Source organism: Lonchura striata, chromosome Z, assembly GCF_050655825.1.
Source record: "Lonchura striata isolate lonStrDom1 chromosome Z, ASM5065582v1, whole genome shotgun sequence".
Classification (NCBI taxonomy): domain Eukaryota; kingdom Metazoa; phylum Chordata; class Aves; order Passeriformes; family Estrildidae; genus Lonchura; species Lonchura striata.
In genome coordinates, this window is record NC_140740.1 from 20,018,214 (window position 1) to 20,042,760 (window position 24,547).

The 24,547-nt window shown below is 35.8% G+C and overlaps 1 protein-coding gene across 8 annotated transcripts in view; it reads right to left on the bottom strand.

Moving 5' to 3' along the window:
- Window positions 1-24,547, bottom strand: part of ADGRV1 (adhesion G protein-coupled receptor V1) — a 253,088-nt gene that overhangs the window by 158,691 nt on the left and 69,850 nt on the right. For 6 of the 8 annotated variants that reach the window (XM_085566958.1, XM_085566953.1, XM_085566955.1 and 3 more), the window contains 23 exons: window positions 24,108-24,137; window positions 21,976-22,054; window positions 21,228-21,366; window positions 20,556-20,697; window positions 19,864-20,126; window positions 18,290-18,465; window positions 16,646-16,770; window positions 15,625-15,791; window positions 15,399-15,542; window positions 14,400-14,507; window positions 13,651-13,903; window positions 12,941-13,060; window positions 12,545-12,767; window positions 11,877-12,081; window positions 10,756-10,902; window positions 8,356-8,611; window positions 4,787-4,995; window positions 4,049-4,219; window positions 3,471-3,653; window positions 2,571-2,750; window positions 1,768-1,932; window positions 431-548; window positions 66-189 (listed from right to left, as the gene is read on the bottom strand). In XM_085566958.1, coding sequence (XP_085423084.1) covers window positions 66-189; window positions 431-548; window positions 1,768-1,932; window positions 2,571-2,750; window positions 3,471-3,653; window positions 4,049-4,219; window positions 4,787-4,995; window positions 8,356-8,611; window positions 10,756-10,902; window positions 11,877-12,081; window positions 12,545-12,767; window positions 12,941-13,060; window positions 13,651-13,903; window positions 14,400-14,507; window positions 15,399-15,542; window positions 15,625-15,791; window positions 16,646-16,770; window positions 18,290-18,465; window positions 19,864-20,126; window positions 20,556-20,697; window positions 21,228-21,366; window positions 21,976-22,054; window positions 24,108-24,137 — 3,727 coding nt within the window. The remainder of the gene's footprint in view (window positions 1-65; window positions 190-430; window positions 549-1,767; window positions 1,933-2,570; window positions 2,751-3,470; window positions 3,654-4,048; window positions 4,220-4,786; window positions 4,996-8,355; window positions 8,612-10,755; window positions 10,903-11,876; window positions 12,082-12,544; window positions 12,768-12,940; window positions 13,061-13,650; window positions 13,904-14,399; window positions 14,508-15,398; window positions 15,543-15,624; window positions 15,792-16,645; window positions 16,771-18,289; window positions 18,466-19,863; window positions 20,127-20,555; window positions 20,698-21,227; window positions 21,367-21,975; window positions 22,055-24,107; window positions 24,138-24,547) is intronic. The other 2 variants (XM_085566959.1, XM_085566956.1) reach the window with 1 other exon arrangement.

Below are 24,547 nucleotides of genomic sequence, written 5' to 3' on the forward strand. Positions count from 1 at the left end.
GAGTCTCATAGCTTTTGAATCTGGGTTGTTGCTCTTTCTTTGAAAAAAATGAGAGATGTACCCACCTAATAAGAGCAGTTCCATTATAACTTCCTGAAGGTTCTCCAATCAAAACATGCTTGGATGAATGGGCTATCCCAACCACCCCAGAAGCTCCTTCATCTCCCATGATAGTGATGGTTGCAACACCTATGAAGAGAAAAATTATTCTAATTTTAAGTGAAAACTAAGCAATTTACCTTTGGTAAATTTTGTGACATGAGTTGTTAAACATCAGGTTCATAGAGGGCCTGTGGAAAGACTGATAAATTGCAACCAACTAGCTGCCCACTAAATACTTAAGCACTGCAGGCTAAAATAATATGAACAGACTTAGAATAATTCTCATATAGAATATCTAAAACCAGAAGATACTGAATTAACTCTTTACCATTTACAGGGGATATCTCTGCATCACCAGTAGAGACTAGCTGAATGGTAAATGTTTCATTCCCCTCCAGCAGACCATCTTGGATTGCATGTAAAATAATCAATTTCTGGGACTCAGTCTGCATCATGTAAAGACCAGAAAGACATGGATATATATTAAATTAAATTAAACAAAATACAGTACTAAACCAAAAATTTTTTAACATATCAAATGTTAAGAATGCTTAACATATTCTTTAGTATTTTAAGATATCAGATATCTGATCTGACTGAAATTTCTTCTCACAGATTAATAACCAGTAAAAATTGTCTCTCAAACATTGTGGGCTACTCACTATTTTCAACTAAATGAAGACTGAAATTCCTTTGAATTTGTGCTCACACAGATGTTCTTTAACTTAGAGGAAACCATCTATAGAGAAACTGCATATTCAATAGTACACACATATTCTAAGATTAGATACATTAGTCGAATTTCTGCCTAATCCACATTTTTGGGAAGTGGCAAACACATGGTATAAATTTAATATACCATGCATACATATTTTTCTGCTTATACTCAATTATATATAAATGTACAAGACAAAATGTCAAAGCCTACCAGTGGAGAAAAGAGAGCAAAACTGCCAAATACTTATGATTTTACCAGAAAAAAAAAAATCTATTTTTCAGCTGACTCAAAGTAAAACATCCAGCATGCCTACTGATTTAATGAAAGAAAAGCTTATACTGGGACAATATAGATTATGCTTTGTTAAAATACTTTTCTTCATTAAATAGTTTAAGTTAACTGTAAAATATAAATATTAACATACTATCACTATCCAATACTTAACTCTGGCTTCAGAGTTGTAACCTGCCATAAAATATGAGTTAAATAGCCCTGTCTAGTTTGAAAGCTATGAAGGTGCTTTTTTTTTTTTTTTTTTTTTAATCTGAAGATTTTGAGCATTCATTTTCTTTCTCACCCTTTCAATGCAAATTTTCTTTTTAAGATGCTTCAGACTTTAGTGGAATAAGTGTTTCTGTAATCATTATTTTCGCTCAGTAGACTTCAATTCCTCTTTCTTAATAGTAAAAACAGTGGAGATTTGAAGAGCTACCTTCCTGATAATTACATTATGCTGCACTAAAAGAGCATGTCAGTTTTCCATTCCATCTTGAAAGAAGTCTAAATACTTCTAACCCCACCAGTTCAAACTAACCTTTTTCTTGTGTATAATACTTAGTAACCCCCTACTTCTATCAACATATAACAACAACCATACAAATATACACCAGTAGAAGGAAGTATTTATAAATCTAATAGTAAATAAGTTATTACAATATCTGAAATACCTCACTGAAATGAAGAGTACCATTTAGAGGGGTCAGATCATATTTGGCTGCTTCCTCGAGAATCCATAACACTGTAACTTCTCCTCTTCCTCCCTGACTTCGACTTACATTCAGCAAAACAACTGCAGCAGAGTCATCAGGTGTCTGAGGTTCCTTCACAGTTACCTGATGGAGAAAGAGAAGGAGAATATGGGAAAGGCTGTATTGAAAAATTCAAAAACTGCATTGATAATGTCAAATGACATGGATACATGTTTAAAATAAACAACAGAAAACATTATCAATTACAATTCTGAACAATAGGAGTGAAAATAAATAGGAACGTAACAGGTCTAAGGAGAGTCCTGAATCCTGGTAGCAAGGACTAGTCATTCAAGTGATTTCTGTATGTACTATGATCCAAAACAATTACAGACAATGCCACCAGCAGGCTCAGCACCAGCAAAAGGGAGAGCAGAAGCATGGCAAGAACTAAGATGAGATATGCTTTGTAATTTCTTTCTAAATTTTTCTTTCAGTAATGCCTATTATTATACAGACCATCAAAAATCCTACCTAGGATGTCCTAAATTGTTAGTGTAGTGAATTAAATTGATTCAGTCAAGCAGAAATCTGTATTTATGCAGCAGCACTTTCACTGTTACTACCATCCTACACAGCTAGATGTAGACAAGCACTAATAAGATTTCAATGAAATCACATCTTCCTCTGCAGTGAAGGCTTGCAAAAATCAGCTATATGCTAGTGACACAAACCCACCCTCCTACTTTAGCAGAAATGAGTGCAGCCTAAATCAAACTCACATTCTTTTCTTCAAACCTGAATACCCCAACAGGAGAATCATTTGGTGGAATAGCGACAGTTACCAGGGTGTCATTCCCAAGTCTTGCACCACCTGTTACCCTCACCAGGACAATTTTGAATATCTCAAGTAATTCAACTTCACTGTCATCTATGATTGTAATTTCTATTTCTCCTGTAGCCTGTAAAAATGTTAAAAAGAAAAAGAAAGCAACAAAACTTCATTTATAATATTCTGTAAATTGTTTGGAAAAAAAATAAAACAAGCAAATTATATCTACTAATAGTTAGACAATGCTCACTTGTTCATTTTTCTTCTTATGCTCGTATATTTATAATAAGAAGATATAATTTCAGTAGTGGTTTTTAAGTCCATCAATGTAAATCTTGTTTGTCAAAACCAGCAGAATGCTTTGCTTTGGTATTCAGTAGAAAGTGAATGTTGACAATATTGTCAATATTCAGTCAAAATCCTGCACACTATGTATATCCTTCCCTTTGCCAAAAACCACTCATATTCACTTAATATCAAAATCCCTTGTGTAGAATAAGTACTCTCAGGTGCAGCATGAAATTTAAAATTATGTGTAGAACACAGATAAGAAAACATATAGGTTTATTCTGAGAATTTATAGTGAAGATGGATTTCACTAAAAATTTTCAGTGTAAGAGGGCTTATTATTAGAAATTATGTCCTCACTTGCCAACGTATCAAAGACACATGATCCTATTTGGTCAATGGTTTTCTGGTTTTCCATGTTAAAAAACTGAAGCTGGGAGAATCATTCATATACATAAGGACATATATAATAGTTTTTCAGTGAAAATTCTGCTAGAGGAAAACACACAAAGAATCTTAAGCTGGTAACCCAAAGTCAGGTAAACTTTCAGCAAGTGAATACCTGCCCATCTGCAAATGTAAGGTTTCCAGATGATGGTGTGAAGTCATCAAAGCTGGCAGTTGAAGGAATGGCTTCCCAGTACAGAATTGCTGACCCAAACCTCCCAGCCTGTCGAACAACTGGGAGTTTTAGTACATTCTGTGGTGGTGGTACCTCATAACCAGAAACAGCTCCAGTGATACCCTGTACATTTAAAAAGAAACCATAGAGTGTCTCAACAAACTTTTTCATTTTTTTCCCCAAGTTGTCTTGCAGTTAAGAATAAATGAAGAAATGCATAATTAGTTGTAAAATGGTCTGGCCTAAGTATTGACCTTACTCTAGGCAAAAATCTGGATTAGATGACCTCCTGACATCCATTTAATGACACTGGTTTCAGCACTGCCAGGTCCATAATAAATTTTTTGTATTATTTGTGATGAACCTCTTAAGAAAGAATTGTTTGTCTGGTATCTGGCCATTTTATCCATAACAATTTAGTACTATAAAACCAATCAGAACACTTCAGAAGTCATATGAGAAATCGGACTGCCTTGCTCGAAAGCCACTTTATATGTTTTTCATTCAGACTTATTTACCTTTGTAACATTAAAATTAAATATTCCTCTGGCATCATCATTTTCTTCAATTGTTATTTCAGCTATTTCTAATCCAAGCCTCTTCACACTTGGCTGTCCTTCAGATGAAGTGATCAGCTGCACATCAGTAATATTGATTATAAATCCTTCCTGTAATTCTGGAATATTGTCCTGAAAAAAAGTTTTAAATTTCTTTTTTTTTTAAATGATAAATTACAATATAATACAGTTGACTACTTGTAGGTTGTTTACTGTTCAAGACTTCTCAACATTTGGGATCATATAATCAACCCCTGGCTTCATATTATATGAAAGATGTAAAGATACTTTTGCTCAGGTTTTGAAATCGAAGCTGACAAGTCAGATTCCAGATATGCAAGAACAGTGGAAAGCAGTGCTGGCTGTCACCTGTTACTGCTACCTGCGAGAAAGTGAGCTAGATCTCAGAAATCAAGCCATGACTTGAAAATCAGTATCTCCATTCTAAATGTATCTAAAGATCATACATAATCTTTTTTATTATTATAAGTAAATTTTGGGATTGTAATGAAACAAAGAATTTGGCTCATTCCCAGTGATGAATATACAAGTTTTTTTTAAAGAGATGAATAACAAGATTTTTTTCCAAGAGTCCCAGCACAGTCACTTCTAGAATGTTGTCATGCAACTAGTATAAAATCAGTAACATTTCCATTTCCTTAAGATATTAATAGCTCAAGAAGTTGTTAGGCTACTCACAGGCAAAATAGTGACTATGACTGAAGTTGTGGTTGCATTCTCTGCCAAAATTACTGTTTTCTTTTCCAGTATATAATCTTCATATTCTGTTGCTCGGTTGGAGGGGGGGAGTTCAAAATTTGGTGCAGTGCTCAACTGAACTGCAAGATCCCCAACAAATCCTTGTTCTCGAACAATTTGTAGAGTAACAGTAGTTGAATTATCCTGCCCTATAGTAAGGAGATGGAAAAAATTGAAAATACAGTTGTTTTACAATCATAGAATATGCTGAGTAGGAAGGGACCCATCAGGATCATCAGAGTCCAACACCTGACCCTGCACAGGACACTGCAAGAATCACACCACAAACCTGAGAGAATTTTTCAAATACTTTGTGACCTCTGTCAGGCTTAGTGATGTGACCACTTCCCTGAGGACCGTGCTCTGGTGCTCAGCCACTCTCTGGTTAAAAAACCTTTTCCTGCTATCCAGTCTATATCTGCCTGATCTCAGCTTCATGCAATTTACCAGAGTCCTGTCAAAGGGCACCAGGGGGTGCGGCAATCAGTGTCTGCCCCTCCTCTTCCCTGCATAAGTTGTAACTGCAATGAGGTCTCCCCTCCTGTCAAGGCTGAACAGACCAAATAACCTCAGCCACTCCTCATATGACTTCCCCTCAAGGCCTTCACTGTCCTCATGGCCTCCTCTGCACACTGTCTAATAGTTTAATGTATTTCTTATATTGAAGTGACAAAAACTGCTCCCAGGACTCAAGGTGAGTGCAGAGCAGAGCAGGACAATCCCCTCCCTTGCCCGGCTGGCCATGCTGTGCCTGATGCCCCCCAGGACACGCTTGGCCCTCCTGGCTGCCAGGGCACTGCTGGCTCATGTTCAACTGGCCACTGACCAGGACTCCCAGGTTCACGGTGCTGCTTTCCAGCAGCTCATTCCACAGACTGTCCATCCATCAAAGGTTGCCCCATCCCAGGTGCAGAATCTGGCACTTTCCCTTGTTAAACTTCATACAGCTGGTGATTGCCCAGTGCTGTAATTTGTCAAGGTCTGTCTAAATCTGTTGAGGTCTTTCTTCAGGGCCTCTCTTCTCTCAAGGGAGTTCCTCCTTTAATGTTGTCAGCAAATATTATTTCTAAGAATCCTGAATCCAAGTAGTTTCTTGTTGGGAAGGATGGACAAATATAATTATTCATAAATAATACAGCCAGGATGAGAACAGTCCTCTCTGCTAGCCAGACAATGCCCTTGCCTACGGATGGGTCCAGGGGTCAAGTGAACTGTTCTATCTCACCCCCAAAATGTATGGTTCACCTCGCACCTGTTACCCTCCCCTGAAACATCAAGTGCCTGTGACCCCATTGGCAGGAGCCTTGTTCCAGCCCACCTTGAAGCCCCCTGATAAGGGGTCTCCGAGGGGCCAGACGCTCTCTTGGATCTTCCCCTCCTCTTGGAACTTCCTCTCTCCTTGAGCACCCTTTTGTCTCTCCCCTCCCCCATCCTCTCAAGCCCAGCCACATGCGTCTGGCAGCTCCAAGCAGGAACTTTCTCCATCCCTAATAAACCTTACATCCTAAGAGCAACCTTCAGAGATGTCTCATCTCCATTCACCTAAACCTCCCTGGAGCACAGGCTCACTACAGTTTCTCACAATATATCACAGTACAAGTTGGCTTGTACTGGGCAACTAATTTAGATATAAATAAGAAAAACAGCCAGTTCCATAAACTGGCCCCTGGGTTGACAGACAGGAATCTCAACCAATTGCATTTCATCCTAAACTGCAGACATCTCACTTGTCTGAGCAGTGTTAAAAGATCAGACCAATGAGCTATCTAGTCTGGGGCATTTCAAACTCCCTTTATAAAGAGGGATTCAAACAATAAACTCTCTCTGTTGCCTCATTAATTTTAGGTGTGTCATCTCTGTTTCTAACCCACCCCCCTTCATGCTATAGTCATTCATGAAGATGTTGAAGAGAACTGAGACTAGGATGCACCTTGTGGAAGCCTTATTTTAGCCCTTGGTCTGCTTGATTTTCAGCTCAGCTATCTACTGGAGCTGCTTGTTAGACCCCAATTCAATTCTACTCAGTGACACAACAGTCCTTGGATTATTCCAGGGTTTAAGCATATGAACACACACATCTGGTGTGAACAGACAAAACAATACTGATATCTGAAGATACTGTGCATTGAAAAACTGGATCTAGAAGAATAAGAATAATGAAATACTACAGTTTCATATGAGTGTTACACAAATTATTACTTCAACACTTTTATTCAGTTGTCCTGCAAAATTTCCATCTCAATAATTTGCCTGGCCTTTTATGCCTAGGTCATCACTATTGATTCTAACAGAAAGTGGTATTGAGGGCAGTCATTCTGACTGTAAATATCCCATTTACTTAACTCAAATATCAAAGAAATTAAACAGACTTGTATCAGTCAGGCTCAACAGCCTTTTGGGAACGTAGATTTGTAATTTTATCTAATAAATTATGAAACACAATCTGGTTAAAAGTGGTGCATTTATGACTGCAGAAATAGAAACAGATAAAATGTAAACAGGCTTGTACTTCAAACTAGTTACTGTAACCAGGTATTATTTCACAGATAGAACATGTGAATAATTCATTAAAAATACAATAGTTATAGACTGGAAAAAAAACATCTGTGAAACCAGTTAAAGCTAGCAACCTTCCTTGAATCCTAATGTCAAAGTATAAATGTTTATAATGTGTAAAAAAACAAAAGAATCCCTTTACGTTACTTCCAGGTGCTAATAAAGGGGCAACAGCAATTCACCTGAAAATAAAATATGTTTTACCGGTGATAATATACTCTGATGGAAAAAGTAGTTTTTGTATATCTAATTTTTTTAATATTGACAAAATATTAAATTGTTAGAAAATTCTAACTGGGTTGTTAAAAGTATGAATAGCCCATCAGGTAGCTGTGGGAAGAGCCCCAAGAAATGCCAGCTTGCTCCCTGAGCCAGGAGAGAGGGAAGAAGCCTGAGCATCATGGCAATTCTCCTCTGGCCAACTGCCTGGGTGATCTTCTTCAACTTGTGCCTGGAAGGAAAACCAAATCAAACATGCAATTGCAAGCAGAAAAATATCACCTTTTTCATGAAGTAGAATTCACTCCTGATCTGCTTCCTTCCTTCCCCTAGCGCTCTAAGCAAAAAGCTTCCCTTTTTGAGACACTTCAAGAGGAAAGTCTTTCTATGTAAATTATTTTAAACAATATAGAAGTCCCATTAAATGGGAAACTTCTGCTTTTTATATAAACAGAAGGATTTAATGCATTAGCAATTTGCAACTTACCTCTCAAACAAAAATGGCTGAAAAATATTGATGTATGCAATGTGAAATACAGCATGGTTACATTTTAAGGGATATTTATGCTATAAATAATAAAATACTGCTGATACATAAAAAACTTTAATAAAAAATTGCTGATATATATATAGAGAATATATACATTTATAATATGTAACCAGTGTTATAACTTCAACAATGCTGACTTTGAAAAAACATACATTCTTTCTTAAGAATCAAGAAACAGACTTACCTTCTGGCTCTGTGATTTTAACAAAGAGAGACTCCCTGTGCCATTCAATCACACCATGTGGAGAGTCACTGGGTAAAATGCTAAGTACAGCTCTTGCCCTTTTGGGATCAATGATAGCTCCTTTTGTGGTATCTTGAACATCCACAGTGGTAACACAGGTGAGTATGACTTCCACTGTCTCTGAAAGTTCTGCAACACTGTCTGCAAGAATTGTCAGGGTGATTGTGGAGAGGGCCTGACCTTCTGAAAATGTAACCTAAAGTTTTAGAGGGAAGGGGGGAAAAACGTAAAATTTCTTATCAGTGTTATTAAACCTGGAGTTTTATTCTGTAAACTTTATCAGTTATAAAATGCATCTACATACACACATATATATCTTATAGAATCATAGATTACAAGGTTGGAAGGGACCACAAGAATTACCTAGCCCAATCTTTCTTGGCAGTACCATAGTCTAACCAAGATGGTCCAGCATCCTATCCAGCTCAATCTTAAAAGTGTCAGTTTTGGGGAGTCCACAACTCTCCTGGGAGGGTTATTCCAATGGATGATTGTTCTCATGGTGAAAAATTTTCCTCTTATGTCCAATGAGAATCTCCCCAGGAGTAACTTGCATCCATTACCTCTCGTATTTTCAACATGACACCTTGTAAAAAGTAAGTATTCTCCTTTGTAGCCACCTTTTAAATACTGACAAACAGTCTGAAAATAAATCTCCTCATAACCTTCTTCCCTCAAGGCTGAACAGTTCTCTCAGCCTTTCCTCATATGACAGGCTTCCCTGTCCTCTGGCCACATTCGTGGCCAGCTCTGGACCCGACCAGCCTGCCCATATCTATTTTCCATAACGGGGACTAAAACTGAACACCGAATTCCAGCCATAGCTTTTTGACCAGCAGAATCCCCAGGTCCCTTTCTCCAGAGCTAATCCCCAGTCAGGATAGATGTCAATGGGTGCTCCACTCCTGGATTATGTTTTCCATAGTGCAACATTTATTCCTGATGAATCTTCCAGCCTACCCACGTCTGCCTGCTAGGTAACTCTCCAAAGAGTCCACTTCCTCACTTAGTTTGGTATCATGGTCAAACTTCATCAGAGTACACCTGGTCTCATCACCTACATCCCTTATGAAGAAACTAAACACTGTTTGGCCTAATACTGATCCCTGAGAGACCACATTTGTGACAGGTTGCCAGTTTGAAAAGAGCTATTTACCACCACTCCCTGGGGATAGCAATAACACATTAGTTTATTTAGAAGAAGGCCACAGCAAGCTGTATCAAAAACCTTGAATAAATCCAGGTAGACAATGGCTTTTTCTTTTCTTATTAAAGGGCCTTTATCTCAAAATTTTTCACCTTACTTTCTCCTCATCCTGCTGAGATGGGGGAGTAAAAGAGAAATAGTTGGGGGTTTTTAGACATCTAAGGTCAACATACCACATATATCCATATCAAAATAATGAGCATATATCTCTTAAAATAATTGCAATGTGAAGAAATGGTTATTCAACTTTTTTTCCTTCTTCCTCTGATAAAATGACTGATACATTCTTTGTCTATCTCTACTCATATTTTTAAATTCAAAGGGCTGGCCACCTGATTAGGTTTTTCTCAACAAGGAAGATGTGTCTAGAAACACTTAGTCTACAAATAATGTGTAGGAAAAACAGAAATTTCCACTTGTTATTATCCTTTCTGACTCTTCTTGCATGCAAAGCTATGCAGTGCACTCATATGGTATGTAGCCAGAATGCTCAAGGAGTACTCTAACAATTTCAGTATGATTGTTTTGGCATCCTTAATTTCCAGTCCATTTGTTTTTTCTTCACTTTTTTTCAGGCTTTGTGTCTGCTACAGACAGCCAGAAGATGGAGGACTTTGATTTACAGAAACTGACTCATACCAGTCCTAAGGCATATTAAGAGCTTTGGCCATTGGATAAACTGGGTTTTAACATGGCTGGGAATCTAAAATTCTCAGAAACATAGAAAACTGGGACTTGTCATATTCTACTGGGCCACTTAAGTTCTCCATTGTATTGAGAAGGTCAGGACAAAGAACAAACATTCCCAGATTCCCACCTATGCAGTTTGACATAGTAACCGAATCTCACAGCAGAAAGGAAGGAAGATGGGAATAGGTTACTACAAATACACATTTTCTGTGCCTGGACAGCATTGCAATATCAGGTTCTACAAGTGTTAAAGTGATATAGCTGTATTATGTGCTCGCCAAAAGCATAAACTGCTTGAATCACAGCAAAGGACCAGGAAGCAGCGATTAACAGAAAAGTGGGACAACCTAACAGGTACTGTCCTTCTCACTCAGTACATATTTTTCTATTGTCTGAGACAATACAGTCAGTGCCTCCCCAATAATAGTGACATTATTAAATACCATTCCTGAAGCTGGAAATACATCACTTATGCTCCCATTAGTAATCCACTCTACTGTAACTCGTCCATATGTTCCTATTAAACGTTCAATATTCAGGGTGATCAAGCTGTCCTGTTCCATTTCTTCAATTTGCTTAAATAAAGAATTCTGGAAAACATAGAGCAGCAGAACCAAAACATTATTTTCTTAAAAAGAGGAAATTCTTTAGAGAACAGGATATTCAAAGGGGGGCAGAGACATTGGGCTTCAATAAATTATTCTACTATTACGTAGCTAAATGCAAGTTTATTGATTAGATTTTTAAAATTTAATACTCAACAGGTCCAAATTTCATAAACACAAGAATTTGAAATGTCAGACCTCTTCATCCTAAGGCAAACATTCAATGGTTTTTGTGGGTTTTTTTTTAGTAGAGTATTTTATATCCAAATCATCTGAAGCATATAAACATGTAGACTTTCAAGACAGACATATTTTCATTGCTGTTACTTTACTAATATTCATCGTCCTCACACATGTCCAGATGCAATGTTTCATTTCAGTGATGCTTCTTTTGTATTTTGTATCTTCATTATGCATTTAGTACATACATCTCTTTACATAACTTCTTATAAATAACTTATACATAACTTTTTCATAAATATTTGATAATTTAAGAATCAACAACTCCAAATAATACCTTTAGCCTGACATTTTCTCCAAAGTTTTTATTTTGTTCAGGCGGATGGGCTCTAAACTGTGGCATAATTATTTTAGAGGAAAAAAATATTTACTTAATTCCCTTGATTAATCAATCAGTAGAGACTATGATGATATTGTATATGCCATCTGAAAACTAAATTTTTAGGCTGCTGCAAAATAAAACTGATAAAATAATGGGTTATTCTAAATGTAAGGGGATTATAACAACCTCACAAAAGGGACAGACTGGAACTGAGTTTCTATTGCCTGTCATCTATATAACTAAGTAACACTGATAAATGGAAGTCAAAGCCCTTCTACCTCAGGCTGCTACAAGACTTTAGAAGAAGAATCCTGTCACATGCAATTTTAGTATGTTTGTGTTCTGTTATTCCAAAATGATACATACATATTTTAATGATTTACCTTAAAAGTTTTACCTGGGCAAATGCAATGACTCCATAGGCATTGTCATTGGGAGGAATAATTATGTTAACAAAACTGTGGGCACCAATCTCCGCACCTCCTTTAGGGTTTTTCAGACGAACTTTAAAACATTCTTCCTCCTCTGGGATGATGTCATCTAGGATATTGACTGCTATCACAGCTTCCATGTCCCCAGGCTCAAATATCAATTCACCTGAACTAGCATACAAACAAACACATTGAGTAATTATAAACTGAGGATATGAATAACAAAATTCAGAAGCACTAATGAAAATTTAAAGAGCATTTTTGATGCTGAAATTGTTGTTTATATACCTGAGTAAGTCAATGAGGTTTAAAGGTTATGGGAATAATATTGGGTTTGGTATTTTTCTTCATTACAATAGAGCATACAGTAACTGAAATTTTTTATTAATGTAATGTAATTTAATTTGTTCTAAATAAAAGCTTCAATATCCAGTTTAACTGCAAGTCCTTTTATTACATATTTTAAAGCAAATTGTGAGAAGATTGACTTCAGGTTATCCTAAGGCTACCTGTGAAAAATTCTCTTTAGTGTTAATAAACACATCACATACAGGAGTCTATAACAGTCTCCACTGTAATAAAAAGACCACCGAAAAAGGAATGCAAGAGTTGGAAGATAAACCAAAAATCCTACCTAGGTATAAAATCTGACTGGTTGGAGATAGTTGTAAGCTCATAAATCTGGGAGGTGGACTCAACAGAAAGAGCAATCAAGCTCTTGCTGGAATTCAGAGACCTTGCAGTAGTGGAAGTGATATGATCTGCATATGGGGCTTGCAGCACCAGAGAGAACTGGTTCCCTTCCGAGTTCCAGGAGTACAGTGCTGTTGTGTCCTTACCAGAGAGGAGGATGTGAACTACATTGAGCAAGAAAGAGAAAAAAATATTCAGTGATATATTCAAAATTTCTTGTAATATGAAAAATGCCCTTGGCAGCTCAGTTGTTAAAGTATCTCTTAAAATTTGATAAATGATATGAAAATTGAATGCATATATTTATTCAATTTCAGCACTATAAACAAAATCTTACCTAAACCTGAAGGAGGCATGAAAACATGGATGTTTCTTACAGCAGGGACTGGAAGAGACTGAAAGTGTCTGAAGGTAGACTTCCCTGTCTCCCAGATTAATATTTCAGAATTTCCAGTTTCTACAAAGGGGAAAAATTACAAAGCCTACATTATACAAAGCCTGTTAATTAAATCACACACTGGTGGCCATTCAAAGACAGAGACTGGCAGCTTTAATTACTAAGTGAGACCAGTGATTGTATCTTCCTTTTTACTTGCATAACTCAATAGCATGATTTCCCATTAGATGATTTATTTATTCCATGACATAATTTAAAGGCTTTTCTGCATACATTCACATATAAGAACACTAAAAATCTCAGCAGACAACGGTCAAGTGCAAAGAAACCTATGGACTGCAATATACACTTTTAAATAGTCACAGGGATGCAAACATAAAACATGTGTCATACTTGTAATAAAAATATACTTTGCTGAACAATGCCCTTTGCATATAAGAAAGCTCAGTAAAGCTTAGAAAGGGTGCAATTAACAGCTAGATGAATAGAGTTATTAATTCCTATTGTTAATTGAGTTATTATTTCCTATTGTTAATTTATTTCATAAATATTTGAGAACAAACACAATGCTTTCATTTCATTTCATTTCATTCATCAAACAAATTAGCACATACTTAACAAACTCAGAAAGTTTTTTTTCTGCTAAATACCTTTTGCAACAATCAAATATATATCAGATCCAGAAGTCCAGGCCTCCATAACTTTTATTTCTTTTGCTGGTAACTGATGAAGATTCCTAAACTCATTATTCAGCCATTGGTACAAGAGTACATTCTGGCTGGTATTTGACAAAGAAACTAGTAAGTACATAATGCCTCCTCGGAGAAACAAGGCAATGTTCAGAGCTCTGTAAAGTGGAAGTTGATGATGTAGCACAAATATATCTTTATTCCACTGAAAAACCTGCAAAAATAGAATATGTATTTTATTATATATTTATGACAAGCACTAAGAAAAAAGAAATTAAGTGTTTTGATGAAAAATTGGAAAAACTTTTAATAAACTGATTTCCTAATTTTTATAGTGGATCCTACATTATGGTGGAAACATACTGATAAGCAACACATAAATAACTACCTTACTGAAATGCCTGTTCTTCAGATGAACATGTTTATGGTCAGAAGCTATTTCTATTCCTGTAGTTCTTTAATGTAATAGAATTCAAAACAGAAATGACAGTAGCAATACAATCAAACCAAGCCTAAATTACATGTTAATGTAAGGGTTATTTTTATATTTAAACAAGTCTAGAATTTTATGTCTTATAAATCTATAATAGAAACATAATTAAATTTTGAGGAATATATACTTACTTTTAAATCTATATTTCCTTCATATTTCAAACTGAAAACTAATCAAACTACCTACATCAAAGCCATGAAAACAAGTGTGTTCTAACCTGGATAGAACTGAAATCAGTGGTATCACTCACAAAAACCAAATAGTCTTCTTCATCCACAGCAAAATGTTTGACAAGTGTGGTATCCAAAATAGAGAGAGTCTGTAGCTACAAGGAAAATATGCAAAAAATGGTATTTGGTAGTCAGTTCAAGTTTATACATATACGCACATATTTTTTAAAAACTGTAAACAAGCAAAACATATATAAAATAATGAACAAAAATTGTCACATATGTAATTTTATAGTTTAAAAAAATATGTATGGGGTCATTTTACAAAATTAATATTAGTTATAATAGTTTTTTCAGAAAATGCCCCATGACTTCATTGCTCCACAATTTCTTTCTTTACTTCCAAGGTCATTTTATCTCACCCTCAAAATATGGCTACAAAAAATATTAGACAACAAACTCTAATAACTGTCATGCTTTAGGAATGCCATGTCTCAATTTAGTGTTCCCACTGAAACACTCCAAACCATGCTGCACCTTCCTTCTCCCCCTGCAGTGGGATGGAGAGGAGAATTGGAAACACAAAAGGTGAAGATCATGGGTTAAGGTAAGACAATTTACCACAAACAGCAACATGATGAGAAAATTAACAGCAAAACCAACAATAAAGATAGCAGAGGGTACAAGAGAGGAAAAGATTCACATGTGAAAATACCCACTACACAAACCCGTCAATACACGCATGAACTGCACTCACATTATCCCAACCCCCAGGAGGGCACCTTTCCCCCGTCCCCAGAAAATGACATGAGGTGGTATACAATAACCTCTGGGCTCCAGCCATACCCATCCTGGCTGCTGCAAAACTAACCCTGCCCTGGCCTAAACCAGGACAGGAACTTACATCACTGACTTATTCAGAGTGTTCAGTTGCCAAACTATCTGAGAACAGAGTTCTTTTTCCCAAAACTTGGCTGAACAGAAGGGCCTCACAAAATCCTTTCTAACACCATTATTTAATGATTTTGTAAGTAACACAGATTTACCCTCAATAGTTTGCGTCCAGGCATTAATGCATACACACTGGTGTTGGAAGCTCCCCGACTTCCTCCTCCATGAGTAATCACAAGGTAGGGAGAGGCATGGATTTGGAAAGACACACAGCTTTTAGGATTCCACATACTGAAATTCTGAGAGAGGAAAAAAAATGTGGAACTGAAATGTCAAGGTTTTATTAAGCAGCATGGCTGGTGTCTGTAAGTAAGCATTTACCTCAATGGCTACAAAAACTCCTTTCCACTGGTAGAGAGTAGAAAACACAGCTGGAGGTGAACGCAACAACACGCCATACAGGTTTTTTTCCAATGCAAAGAAACACCAGCTAGCTGCTGACTCTTCCACAAAGCTTTGCACAACAGACAGAACATTGATGCTATCCCCTGCAATACAGTATAAGAAAAAAGTATTTATCTTTACAGTCTTTTACAACACAATTTTAATTATTTATTTGTGAAAACCAAATCTAGTATTAGAAATCACAAAATATTCTGAGTAGGAATAGACACACAAGAATTATCAAGTCCAGTTCTTAAGTGAATGGCATATACAATGGTCAAACCCACAATCTTGACATTTTTAGCACCATGCTCTAAACACCTAATCCATATTCTGAGTTGTTTCTAAATAGTTGGTATAAGTGCATGTAAATGCATGGAAATGTATAGCACTGAGGTTGTACTGAGAGTTAAATAATAAATTAATTTCCCATATATTACTATTACATGGAAGATGCATAGGCAATTTGAGTGTGATTCAGAGTGACTCAGTTAGAATTTAGGTAGTGAGAAAATTAACTAGATAAGAAGAAATTAAAAAGTGACAAAGAAACTAAAAATGTGTTTATTCTCAATCTCTCTGTCATCACAAGTAGTAGTCATGGAAATAAGATTCTCAAACTACCTAGTCATTCAATCCTTACAGAAAATAGTGTCTTTTACATAACTTAGAAAAATCCAGAATTACAAGTAGTAAAGAACAGATTTATAAATCAAAAGTCTTGTGAAAATATATAAGCAACAAGAAGAGCAATACAGACTGTTGAAACTATAGCAGGAGTGGCTGATTCTAAGCTGACTCTTAAGCAGCCAAGATCTTTTATCTAATGAATTTTGACATCATAGGAGTATTATAAGTGAATTTTCATTCCAAAATTATATCTCCTGTATGTTCAGTTATTCTGTAGCTATCTTAACTCTGAAAATGACAACAGATGCTCTTGATAAAGTGAACGTACTGATGCCAAACGCAGTATCCGACAATGTCTCCCACTCAACACTCACAGATACGTTGAGTCCATTACTCCGTGAAACTTTCAAATAAACTGTAGTGTTTGCTTCTTCAACTGTGAAGATATTTGTCCTAAATTTGAGAATTGTGAAAATAAATTTTATGCAGCATTATTTTTATAGTATGAAAATTGGATTCTTACTCTACACTTCCAGCACAGAATATGCAATAACAAGAAAATACTGGGTTTGCTCTATGATTGACTAATACTAATTAAGGTTGCCCAGGGTTTCTTCACAAAAGGCTTTGACAAAATCATGGGAAATTCAGCAAAACCTTAAACCAACCTGAAATTTAACACACAATTATGTGGGTGAAGCTGAATGATTCCTGAAAACATCATTCCATATCATAGACTAATATAATCATAAAATTTTTTGGGTTGAAAAGAACCTTAAAGATCATCTGATTCCAGCCCTCCTGCCATAAGAAGGGACATCCTCCACTAGATCAGGTTGCTCAGACCTCCATTGAACCTGACCTTGAACAGTATGTGGCATCCCTTGAACAGGGATGTGGCATCCACAGCTTCTCTTGCCAGTGCCTCACAACCCTCACAGTAGAGAATTTCTTTCTGATATTTAATCTAAACCAACTGTCTTTCAGTTTTAAGCCATTCCCTCTTGTCACTACATGCCCTTGCCAAAAGTGTCTCTCCAATTTTCAGAGAGGCTTCCTTTAGGTACTGGAAGGCTGCAGTTGGGTCAGCCCAAAGCTGACCTGGTCAGCCCAAAGCCTCTTCTCCTGGCTGAACAATCTCAATTCTCTCAGCATTTCCTCACAGCAGAGGTTCTCCATCCCTCTGGTAACTTGGTGGCCTCCTCTGGACTTGCTCCAGCAGCTCCATGTCCTTCCTGTGCTGAGGATCCCAGAGCTGGAGGCAGCTCTGTAGGTCGGGTCTCACCAGAGCAGGGCAGAGGGTCTGAACCCCTCCCTCCAAAGCTGCCCACAGGGCTTTGGATGCAGCCCAGGATGCATTTGGCTTTCTGGGCTGCGAGTGTCCGTGGCTGGCTCATGTCCAGCCCCTCCCCAGCACCCCCATGTCCTTTGGGGCAGGGCAGCTCTGGATCTGATCATCCCCCAGCCTGTACTGGGGGTTGCTCTGACCCAGGTGCAGCACTTTGCACTTGGTCCTGTTAAACCTCATGAGATTCCTCAGGGCCACTTCTTGAGCTTGGGTCAAGATTGGCTCAATTCCAAGACTGGCACTTGTGGTTCTGAAAAACAGCCCTGAGTGAGGGTGTATCTTACACACGCTTAAAAAAGAAATTAGAAATTAAATTAGAAAATTCTTGATTTCTGGGACACTGGTTTATGGTTTGAAATTTTTAATATTTATTGGTATTAATGAAATGTTTGGACACTAATTAAATACTGTTTCAAGGAAAAATGCACAGAGAAATCAATATTTCTAATGGTGAACAGTTAATTTTAATTGTTTTTCTGTTTTGTATAGCAGTAATGGTACTTGACAAATGGTGTAATTTTTAAAATCATAAATTTTACAACTGGATTCCTAATTTTTTTTAAAAGGGAAACCATCTTTCTGAATATGAAAAAACTTCATTTTAATTGGATCAGGGTTAAGTACCTATTTGTAACTGGGTAGATGCTGAAAAGCCCCAGCGGAGCCTGGTTCTGTAATATCGTAATCATAGTTTGCACTCTGGTGCCTAGTCTGGCTCCTCCAGTTGGATTGAACAGGGTGACAATAAAGTGCTCATCCAATTCCGGTTCTTCATCAAGGATTGCAGAAATATGCAGCGTCTGACAAGAAACAAGCATAGAAACCTGCTGAGACTTGGCAGCCAACAATGACAATGTTATTCAAGCCATACTGCTTTTTCTGTTCTTCCTCTGGACAGCTCTGCACAGCAGGGCAGCACAACAGCAGCTCTTGACACGGGAAAGGCAGGAGTAAGGCATGGACATTCAGGCCAGGGCTCTAAAATAACTCCTCTGGTGACCTCCATTAATGAAACACTAACACTAGCATATCCACATTAATTTTCTTTTTCCCTTCCCCTCTTTATTCTTATCATAAGATTCTCTGAAATGTAACAAGTTTGATCCTTTCTTCATACATTTGTTTTGTACTTTGGTAACACAGTCCCCTGATCCCCTAATGCAGCTCAGTCAAGTTGCATTTCCTTTACTTTAGCTGTCAACTGAACTATCTCATGGGCAACAAGGTAGTTACACTTCTGGTACTGGGAACAAAGTAGAAAAAAAAAAAGGCAATAGAGAAATATATTATGTTAATATATAATAATGTTTTCTACTGCACCATGGTGGATGGTCTCAAGGTGATCTCAAATCACCAGAGAACTGTCTAGGAATAGGTGTTTCCACTGTCATTCTCATTACCCAAAGAGGTGAAAGTTACAGTAGTACATGTAGTTTTGCTTTAGAAAAAATATTTAGTAATGACAGATCTGGAATAAAAATAGAACTTACAACATTTTAGATCTATATTTACTTCTGCAATAAACCACATTTAAAGACTGTATTGAGCAATCTTTTACTCCCTACTTCTCACAGATCTGCTAAACTGGCCATCACTTAGGTGCCAAATGCATTTTATGTTCTGAAACTGAAAACCAGTATTTTCAGAAAGGTTTGTTTCAGATCCTACTCCCCTAACCATAATATACTAACCTATTATTGACATAATTAAGATAGCTCATTTTCTAGCTGAAATTCTTGTAGGGATGGTACAGAAGCAGTGGGATTAATACTGCCAGAAAAATAAGTAATTTTAAGTTTCTAAAACTCTGAAAGCTGTTCAACTTTTGCCTTTGCTGCAGCATACTCTCTTCAGTTCAAGCCACACCAAGGAATAGTATTTTTAATTCCACCATAATTACTTACAGTAGAAAATTATGACTGCATGACAAAGCTACATATTAACACATATAAATAAATGGTCCTATACAAACATCATACTATATAACAATTATATTGCTTTCAGTTTATCTGAACTATTACAAAGAGAGAAATATCTACAGAAAAGCATATTCAATTTTTCTGCACTCCCACAACTCAGTTTATTCTAAGAATTAAGGAAAACACATGAAACAAATTAATACATGAAAAACCACAAACATTTCTGTAAAGTTTCAAATAGTTTTTAAAATGCCTGCTTCACTATTTTTACCATATTACCTTAAATCTGACTCCCTCTTCCAGCACAACGTATCCTTGAGAAGGGGCCAAATCCACTGATGGCTCTGAAGAATTAATTTCACTTACAAGATACTGAACAGACACTGTTCCAAATATTCCCTGAGGAGGTTCTCTAATAATATTTAATACTGCAACACTTTCCATCACATGGAGAGCTGTTTGCTCTCTTAGGAAGAAGTGATCACTGTTATTGAATGACAAAATTCCATGTCCATCATCATTGGCAAATATAGTAATTGTGGCTTTTGAGAAATAAATAATAGAAATATGTTTTCATTAAAATAGTAAAATATAATTGTACACATATACAAATAGATAAATATATATACATATCCATTATTTCTTTGATATAATTATATTGCTTTTATGTCTCTGATATTATTTAACAGAATATGTAAATATTTTGCTTTACCTAGGAAGATTCCTAGAAAGGAAGAATCTAGACTCTCTTATTAAAACAGCCAGCTTTTGCTATTTCTGATTCTTTATTTTACATATTATTTTGTTAATTTTACATTTTTCACAGTGATGTTTAAAAACTTTCCAAATGAGATTAATAATTTACCATAGAAGCACACTGGTATCGTCTAAAACATGATTATTCAGAAGAATTAAATTAAAGTAACTAAGAGACAATTCTGAGGAATGAGAAGATCAAAACTAAGTTTTACCTGTTGTGTTCTCCCCTAATTCCAGGCCAAATGAGGGATTTGTTAGAATTAACTGGAACCTTTCAACACCTTCAGGAATATCATCATCACAAATCACAACAACAACAGATTTATTCCTTTCTCCATCAGCAAAAAAAAGAGTCTAGCATTAAAACACAGAAAACATTGAATATTCAATAGCTGATAATCCATACAGAAATTTTAAACTAATTTTAACTAAATTTTAAATTTTAACTACTATTTGCCTTAAATAGAGAGGAAAGACGAGACAAGAATAATAATTTCTACGTCCCTTATAAACTGATGGAAAAAGAAGAAAAACAGTTAAATAGTTTAGCACACTGTAGAGTGAGGACAAACAAGAGCAATTCACTTTGAAAGTTCTTTCACAAAAAATATTTTTAAAATATTATATTCTCTTGTCTAAGAAAAACTGTATTTGAAATAGATGTTTCAAAGTTTAAAATGTATCTCATATTTAAAAACGCTTTAGTACTAAAAAAGAAAGACTAAAATAAGATTACTAAATCTATATCTATTCAGATTATCAGAGCAATTGAAAGAAGTAGAAATCTAGATGTACTAGTGACCATTCTGCACAGTAAATAAGATGATGTTATTTTGAAGAAATTGAAGAATTGAAAACTACTAGATTTAAAATTTGCTTCTTACCCTTGAGACCACATTAAAATCCAAACCCAACTGTGCCTCCAAATTTTGGGCATAAAAAAACACAGACACACTGCCATAAGATCCTTTGTTTCGGTATGCCATTATGGTCAGATTCCCATGAGTTTCATTAACTTCAAAACTAAAACAAAAACCAAGACAAATTCTCAGTGTTCACTGAGTATGTTCTTTTAATAAGATAGTAGAGAATTGTTATATTTTCACTTAAAATCATCCCCTCTTCTTTTTAAGGAAAAGGCACTATTACAGTAAAGCATCATTACCACTTGTCTAATGCAACCATTATAACTTTTTTTTTCTTTAGCAAAATGGAATTGAATTAGATTAAGCCTGTCTATGAGCATGGATGCCTTTTTCCTAGCTCTTGGAAATCAGAGGAAAAAGATCTGAGAGACGTCAATGTGCATGCTTACATGGATGCAGAGGCTGGGGCACTGGATTGAGGCTTGAGGGAGTGATGGAAGTCCACAATAACAAAAGACAATAGTGAAAATAAATACATGGTAGCAGGAGATTTCTGAGTAAACATAATGTAAATGTTGGTTTCTAGTGTGTGCATTATCTTTCCAATTCCACTGAACTGAATAATATGCTGTCAGCTCAAAGATCTGATTCTATTGTTAATAGGAGTTTTACTGTTAACTGATAATGAAAATTGTTGGGCAACACTGACTCAACTCCCACAGGGAGTTGACTCCCATAGGGAGTTCTTCAAGGTGCCAAGACTTACTTGGATCTTTCCCATTCAACTACTCCGCTTACTCCATCATTAGCATCAATAATAATTTGAGAAGCTAAACCTTCCACATCTAAAAGGGAAAACAGAAAGACAAGTATGTAAAAACAATAGAGTTCATTATTTTCAAGAATAACAGAAGCATTTCTTTATATCTTTATTAATTTTGTAGAAGAAAAATATAATTTTCCATTTCCAAAATGTAGAGGAGAAAATGAAGTGGACAGGATACTTGGAAAGGCTTGAAGAACATTTGTCCTTAGTAGTTTACTATTAGAACTGCAACACAGGAGTTTGAATTACCACCATTACATTTAATGTATTTTTAAAAAATAAAAAAAAAAAAAGAAAAAAATTGAAGAAAACTCATGGCACAGAAATAGTAGAAAATGACAAAAGCTTTTTAAAAAGATTTTTCATGAAGTCTTAATTCATCAAGTCTTAATTCATTGTGTGTTTTTCTTATGATGATATTTAATGTTTTACAGACAGTGCCATTCTGAATATTGGAGGGAAAATGAGTAAAAAATAATAATAAATGATCCAGTATATCATCTTGTATTAATGTTTCAGTGCCTGATAATAAATCTTAATGGCACACACCACAGATTCTGCTATTAAAAAATAATTATTAATTTGCTTTTAGACAGTTTATGGATTGTAAGATTCTATTACTACATAAAAACACATGTATATTCACAATAACTTTGCAAGATTATTTCATGTATTGCCCTGTGAAAATACTGAATAATAGATTAATGCCAGCAATTTGTACTAATTTCACAGACTGGAACTTGACAGTCAGAACTTGATTATTCTGAGAAAATAATGTCTTATTTTGTTTAAACATCATCACATGAATACCTCAATTTATGTCAATTTAATTTTAATAGAAATTTAAAAAGAAATGAAGACTGACAGTTTATATAAAACAAATTGATTCCATTAAATATGTAGTAAATATTGTATTTTTAGATCCATCAAAGATATTTCTATTAAATCTGATTAAGCTGAATAAAAGTAAAAGATCACTGTGTTGAATCCAAGCCTGATGCTATGAGGTAGTGATGAACATGAACAGCAGCTGCAACACTTCTACACAGACAGCAGAAAAGTTTAGAAATCCATAGGGATTACAGTGCATATAGATCCTTCAGATTCCTTACTGGTGTTTTCCCTCATCATGTCATAGTTTGATCAACTCACTGAAGATCTATAATACTTCACTTTTAATGTCTAACATCGGACCTTCTATTTCATATCTGGCATTTTTCCTCTCCCCTGACAACCTCCTGCCATTTTATCGTATCTTAATTTTTCCTTCTATCTATTAACTTTATTAATTTTTCTTTCATCATTCTCAAGTATTCAACATTTTCTCTTTTCTTAATTTCTTTCACTTTTGTATTAGAGTTGGGCCTTTTCTTCCACCTTTTCTAGAAGACGGGATGGAGCAAGAGCAGCATGAAGTAAACAGAACTGTCCTTTATGTTTCCTGCTTCTGCTCCATATCCATGAAGCCTCAGATCAGGAATAAAGGTCACTTAAGTTTCATGTGTTTAACTGTATGTCACAGACGTCCCAGACCTACACCATATATTGCATGCACATGGCTAAGACAGGGACAGCATTCATTATATATTCCAGATGGGTACGTTTAACTGCATATCAGTATCATGTGCAGGACACCCATCACTTTTGATATTAGACACCTGGAATTATATTAAAGATTTTCCATGGGGCACAGGATTGCTAAATCCTAAACAAATGCACTGGACCAACAAGAATTTGAATTCTCAATCATAATCATACACAAATCATACACAAAAAGGGAAAGCAAGATTAGAAAACAGTCTGATAACAGAATTAATTGTGACATTTTATAACGAGGACAAAATTTTGCCTGATGGATACCAATTACAATCTGATCATCCTGGGTACATCAGAGTCAAATGGTCATGACTCAGACTGCTAACAACTTATGGCAGAAGTTAAGATTATATGGCACTCAGAACAATTTAAATCAATAAATCCTTCATAGTTTAATGTTACTCTTTCCATGTTTTAAATTTTAGACTCAACTAATCACAGCTCAGTGTCTAGACATCAGCAGTCTTGCAAGTTACCTTTCAGTCTGTAACGAATTAATTCTGTCACTTCAATGCGCATGCAAAGAAAGGGAAAAAGAGTCATAGAAGATGTTAGAAACAATCAACACAGTCACTTGTGCATCAGGATAACCCAACTGTCTTTAAAGCAAACAGCAGCTGTGCTACTGAGTTCAGCAGCAGAATGAGGAACTCAATAGGCAAGCAATTAATGAATTTCTGTGGTAGAGTAGGAATACAGTAGATTATGACTCCTAAAAGTAAATCTGATAAAAAGTAATGAAAAGATACTTTTGAAAAAGTGAGCAAAGGAACTACTTGAAGGAAATATTTGTACATATTTGCTTCTGTCATTTACTTGGAAATTAAAATCACATTAACACATTGCAAACACAACTTTTCAGATAACTATGTTCTCCAATTGTGTGAAAATTATCTTATAATTTTTACAGGCTTTA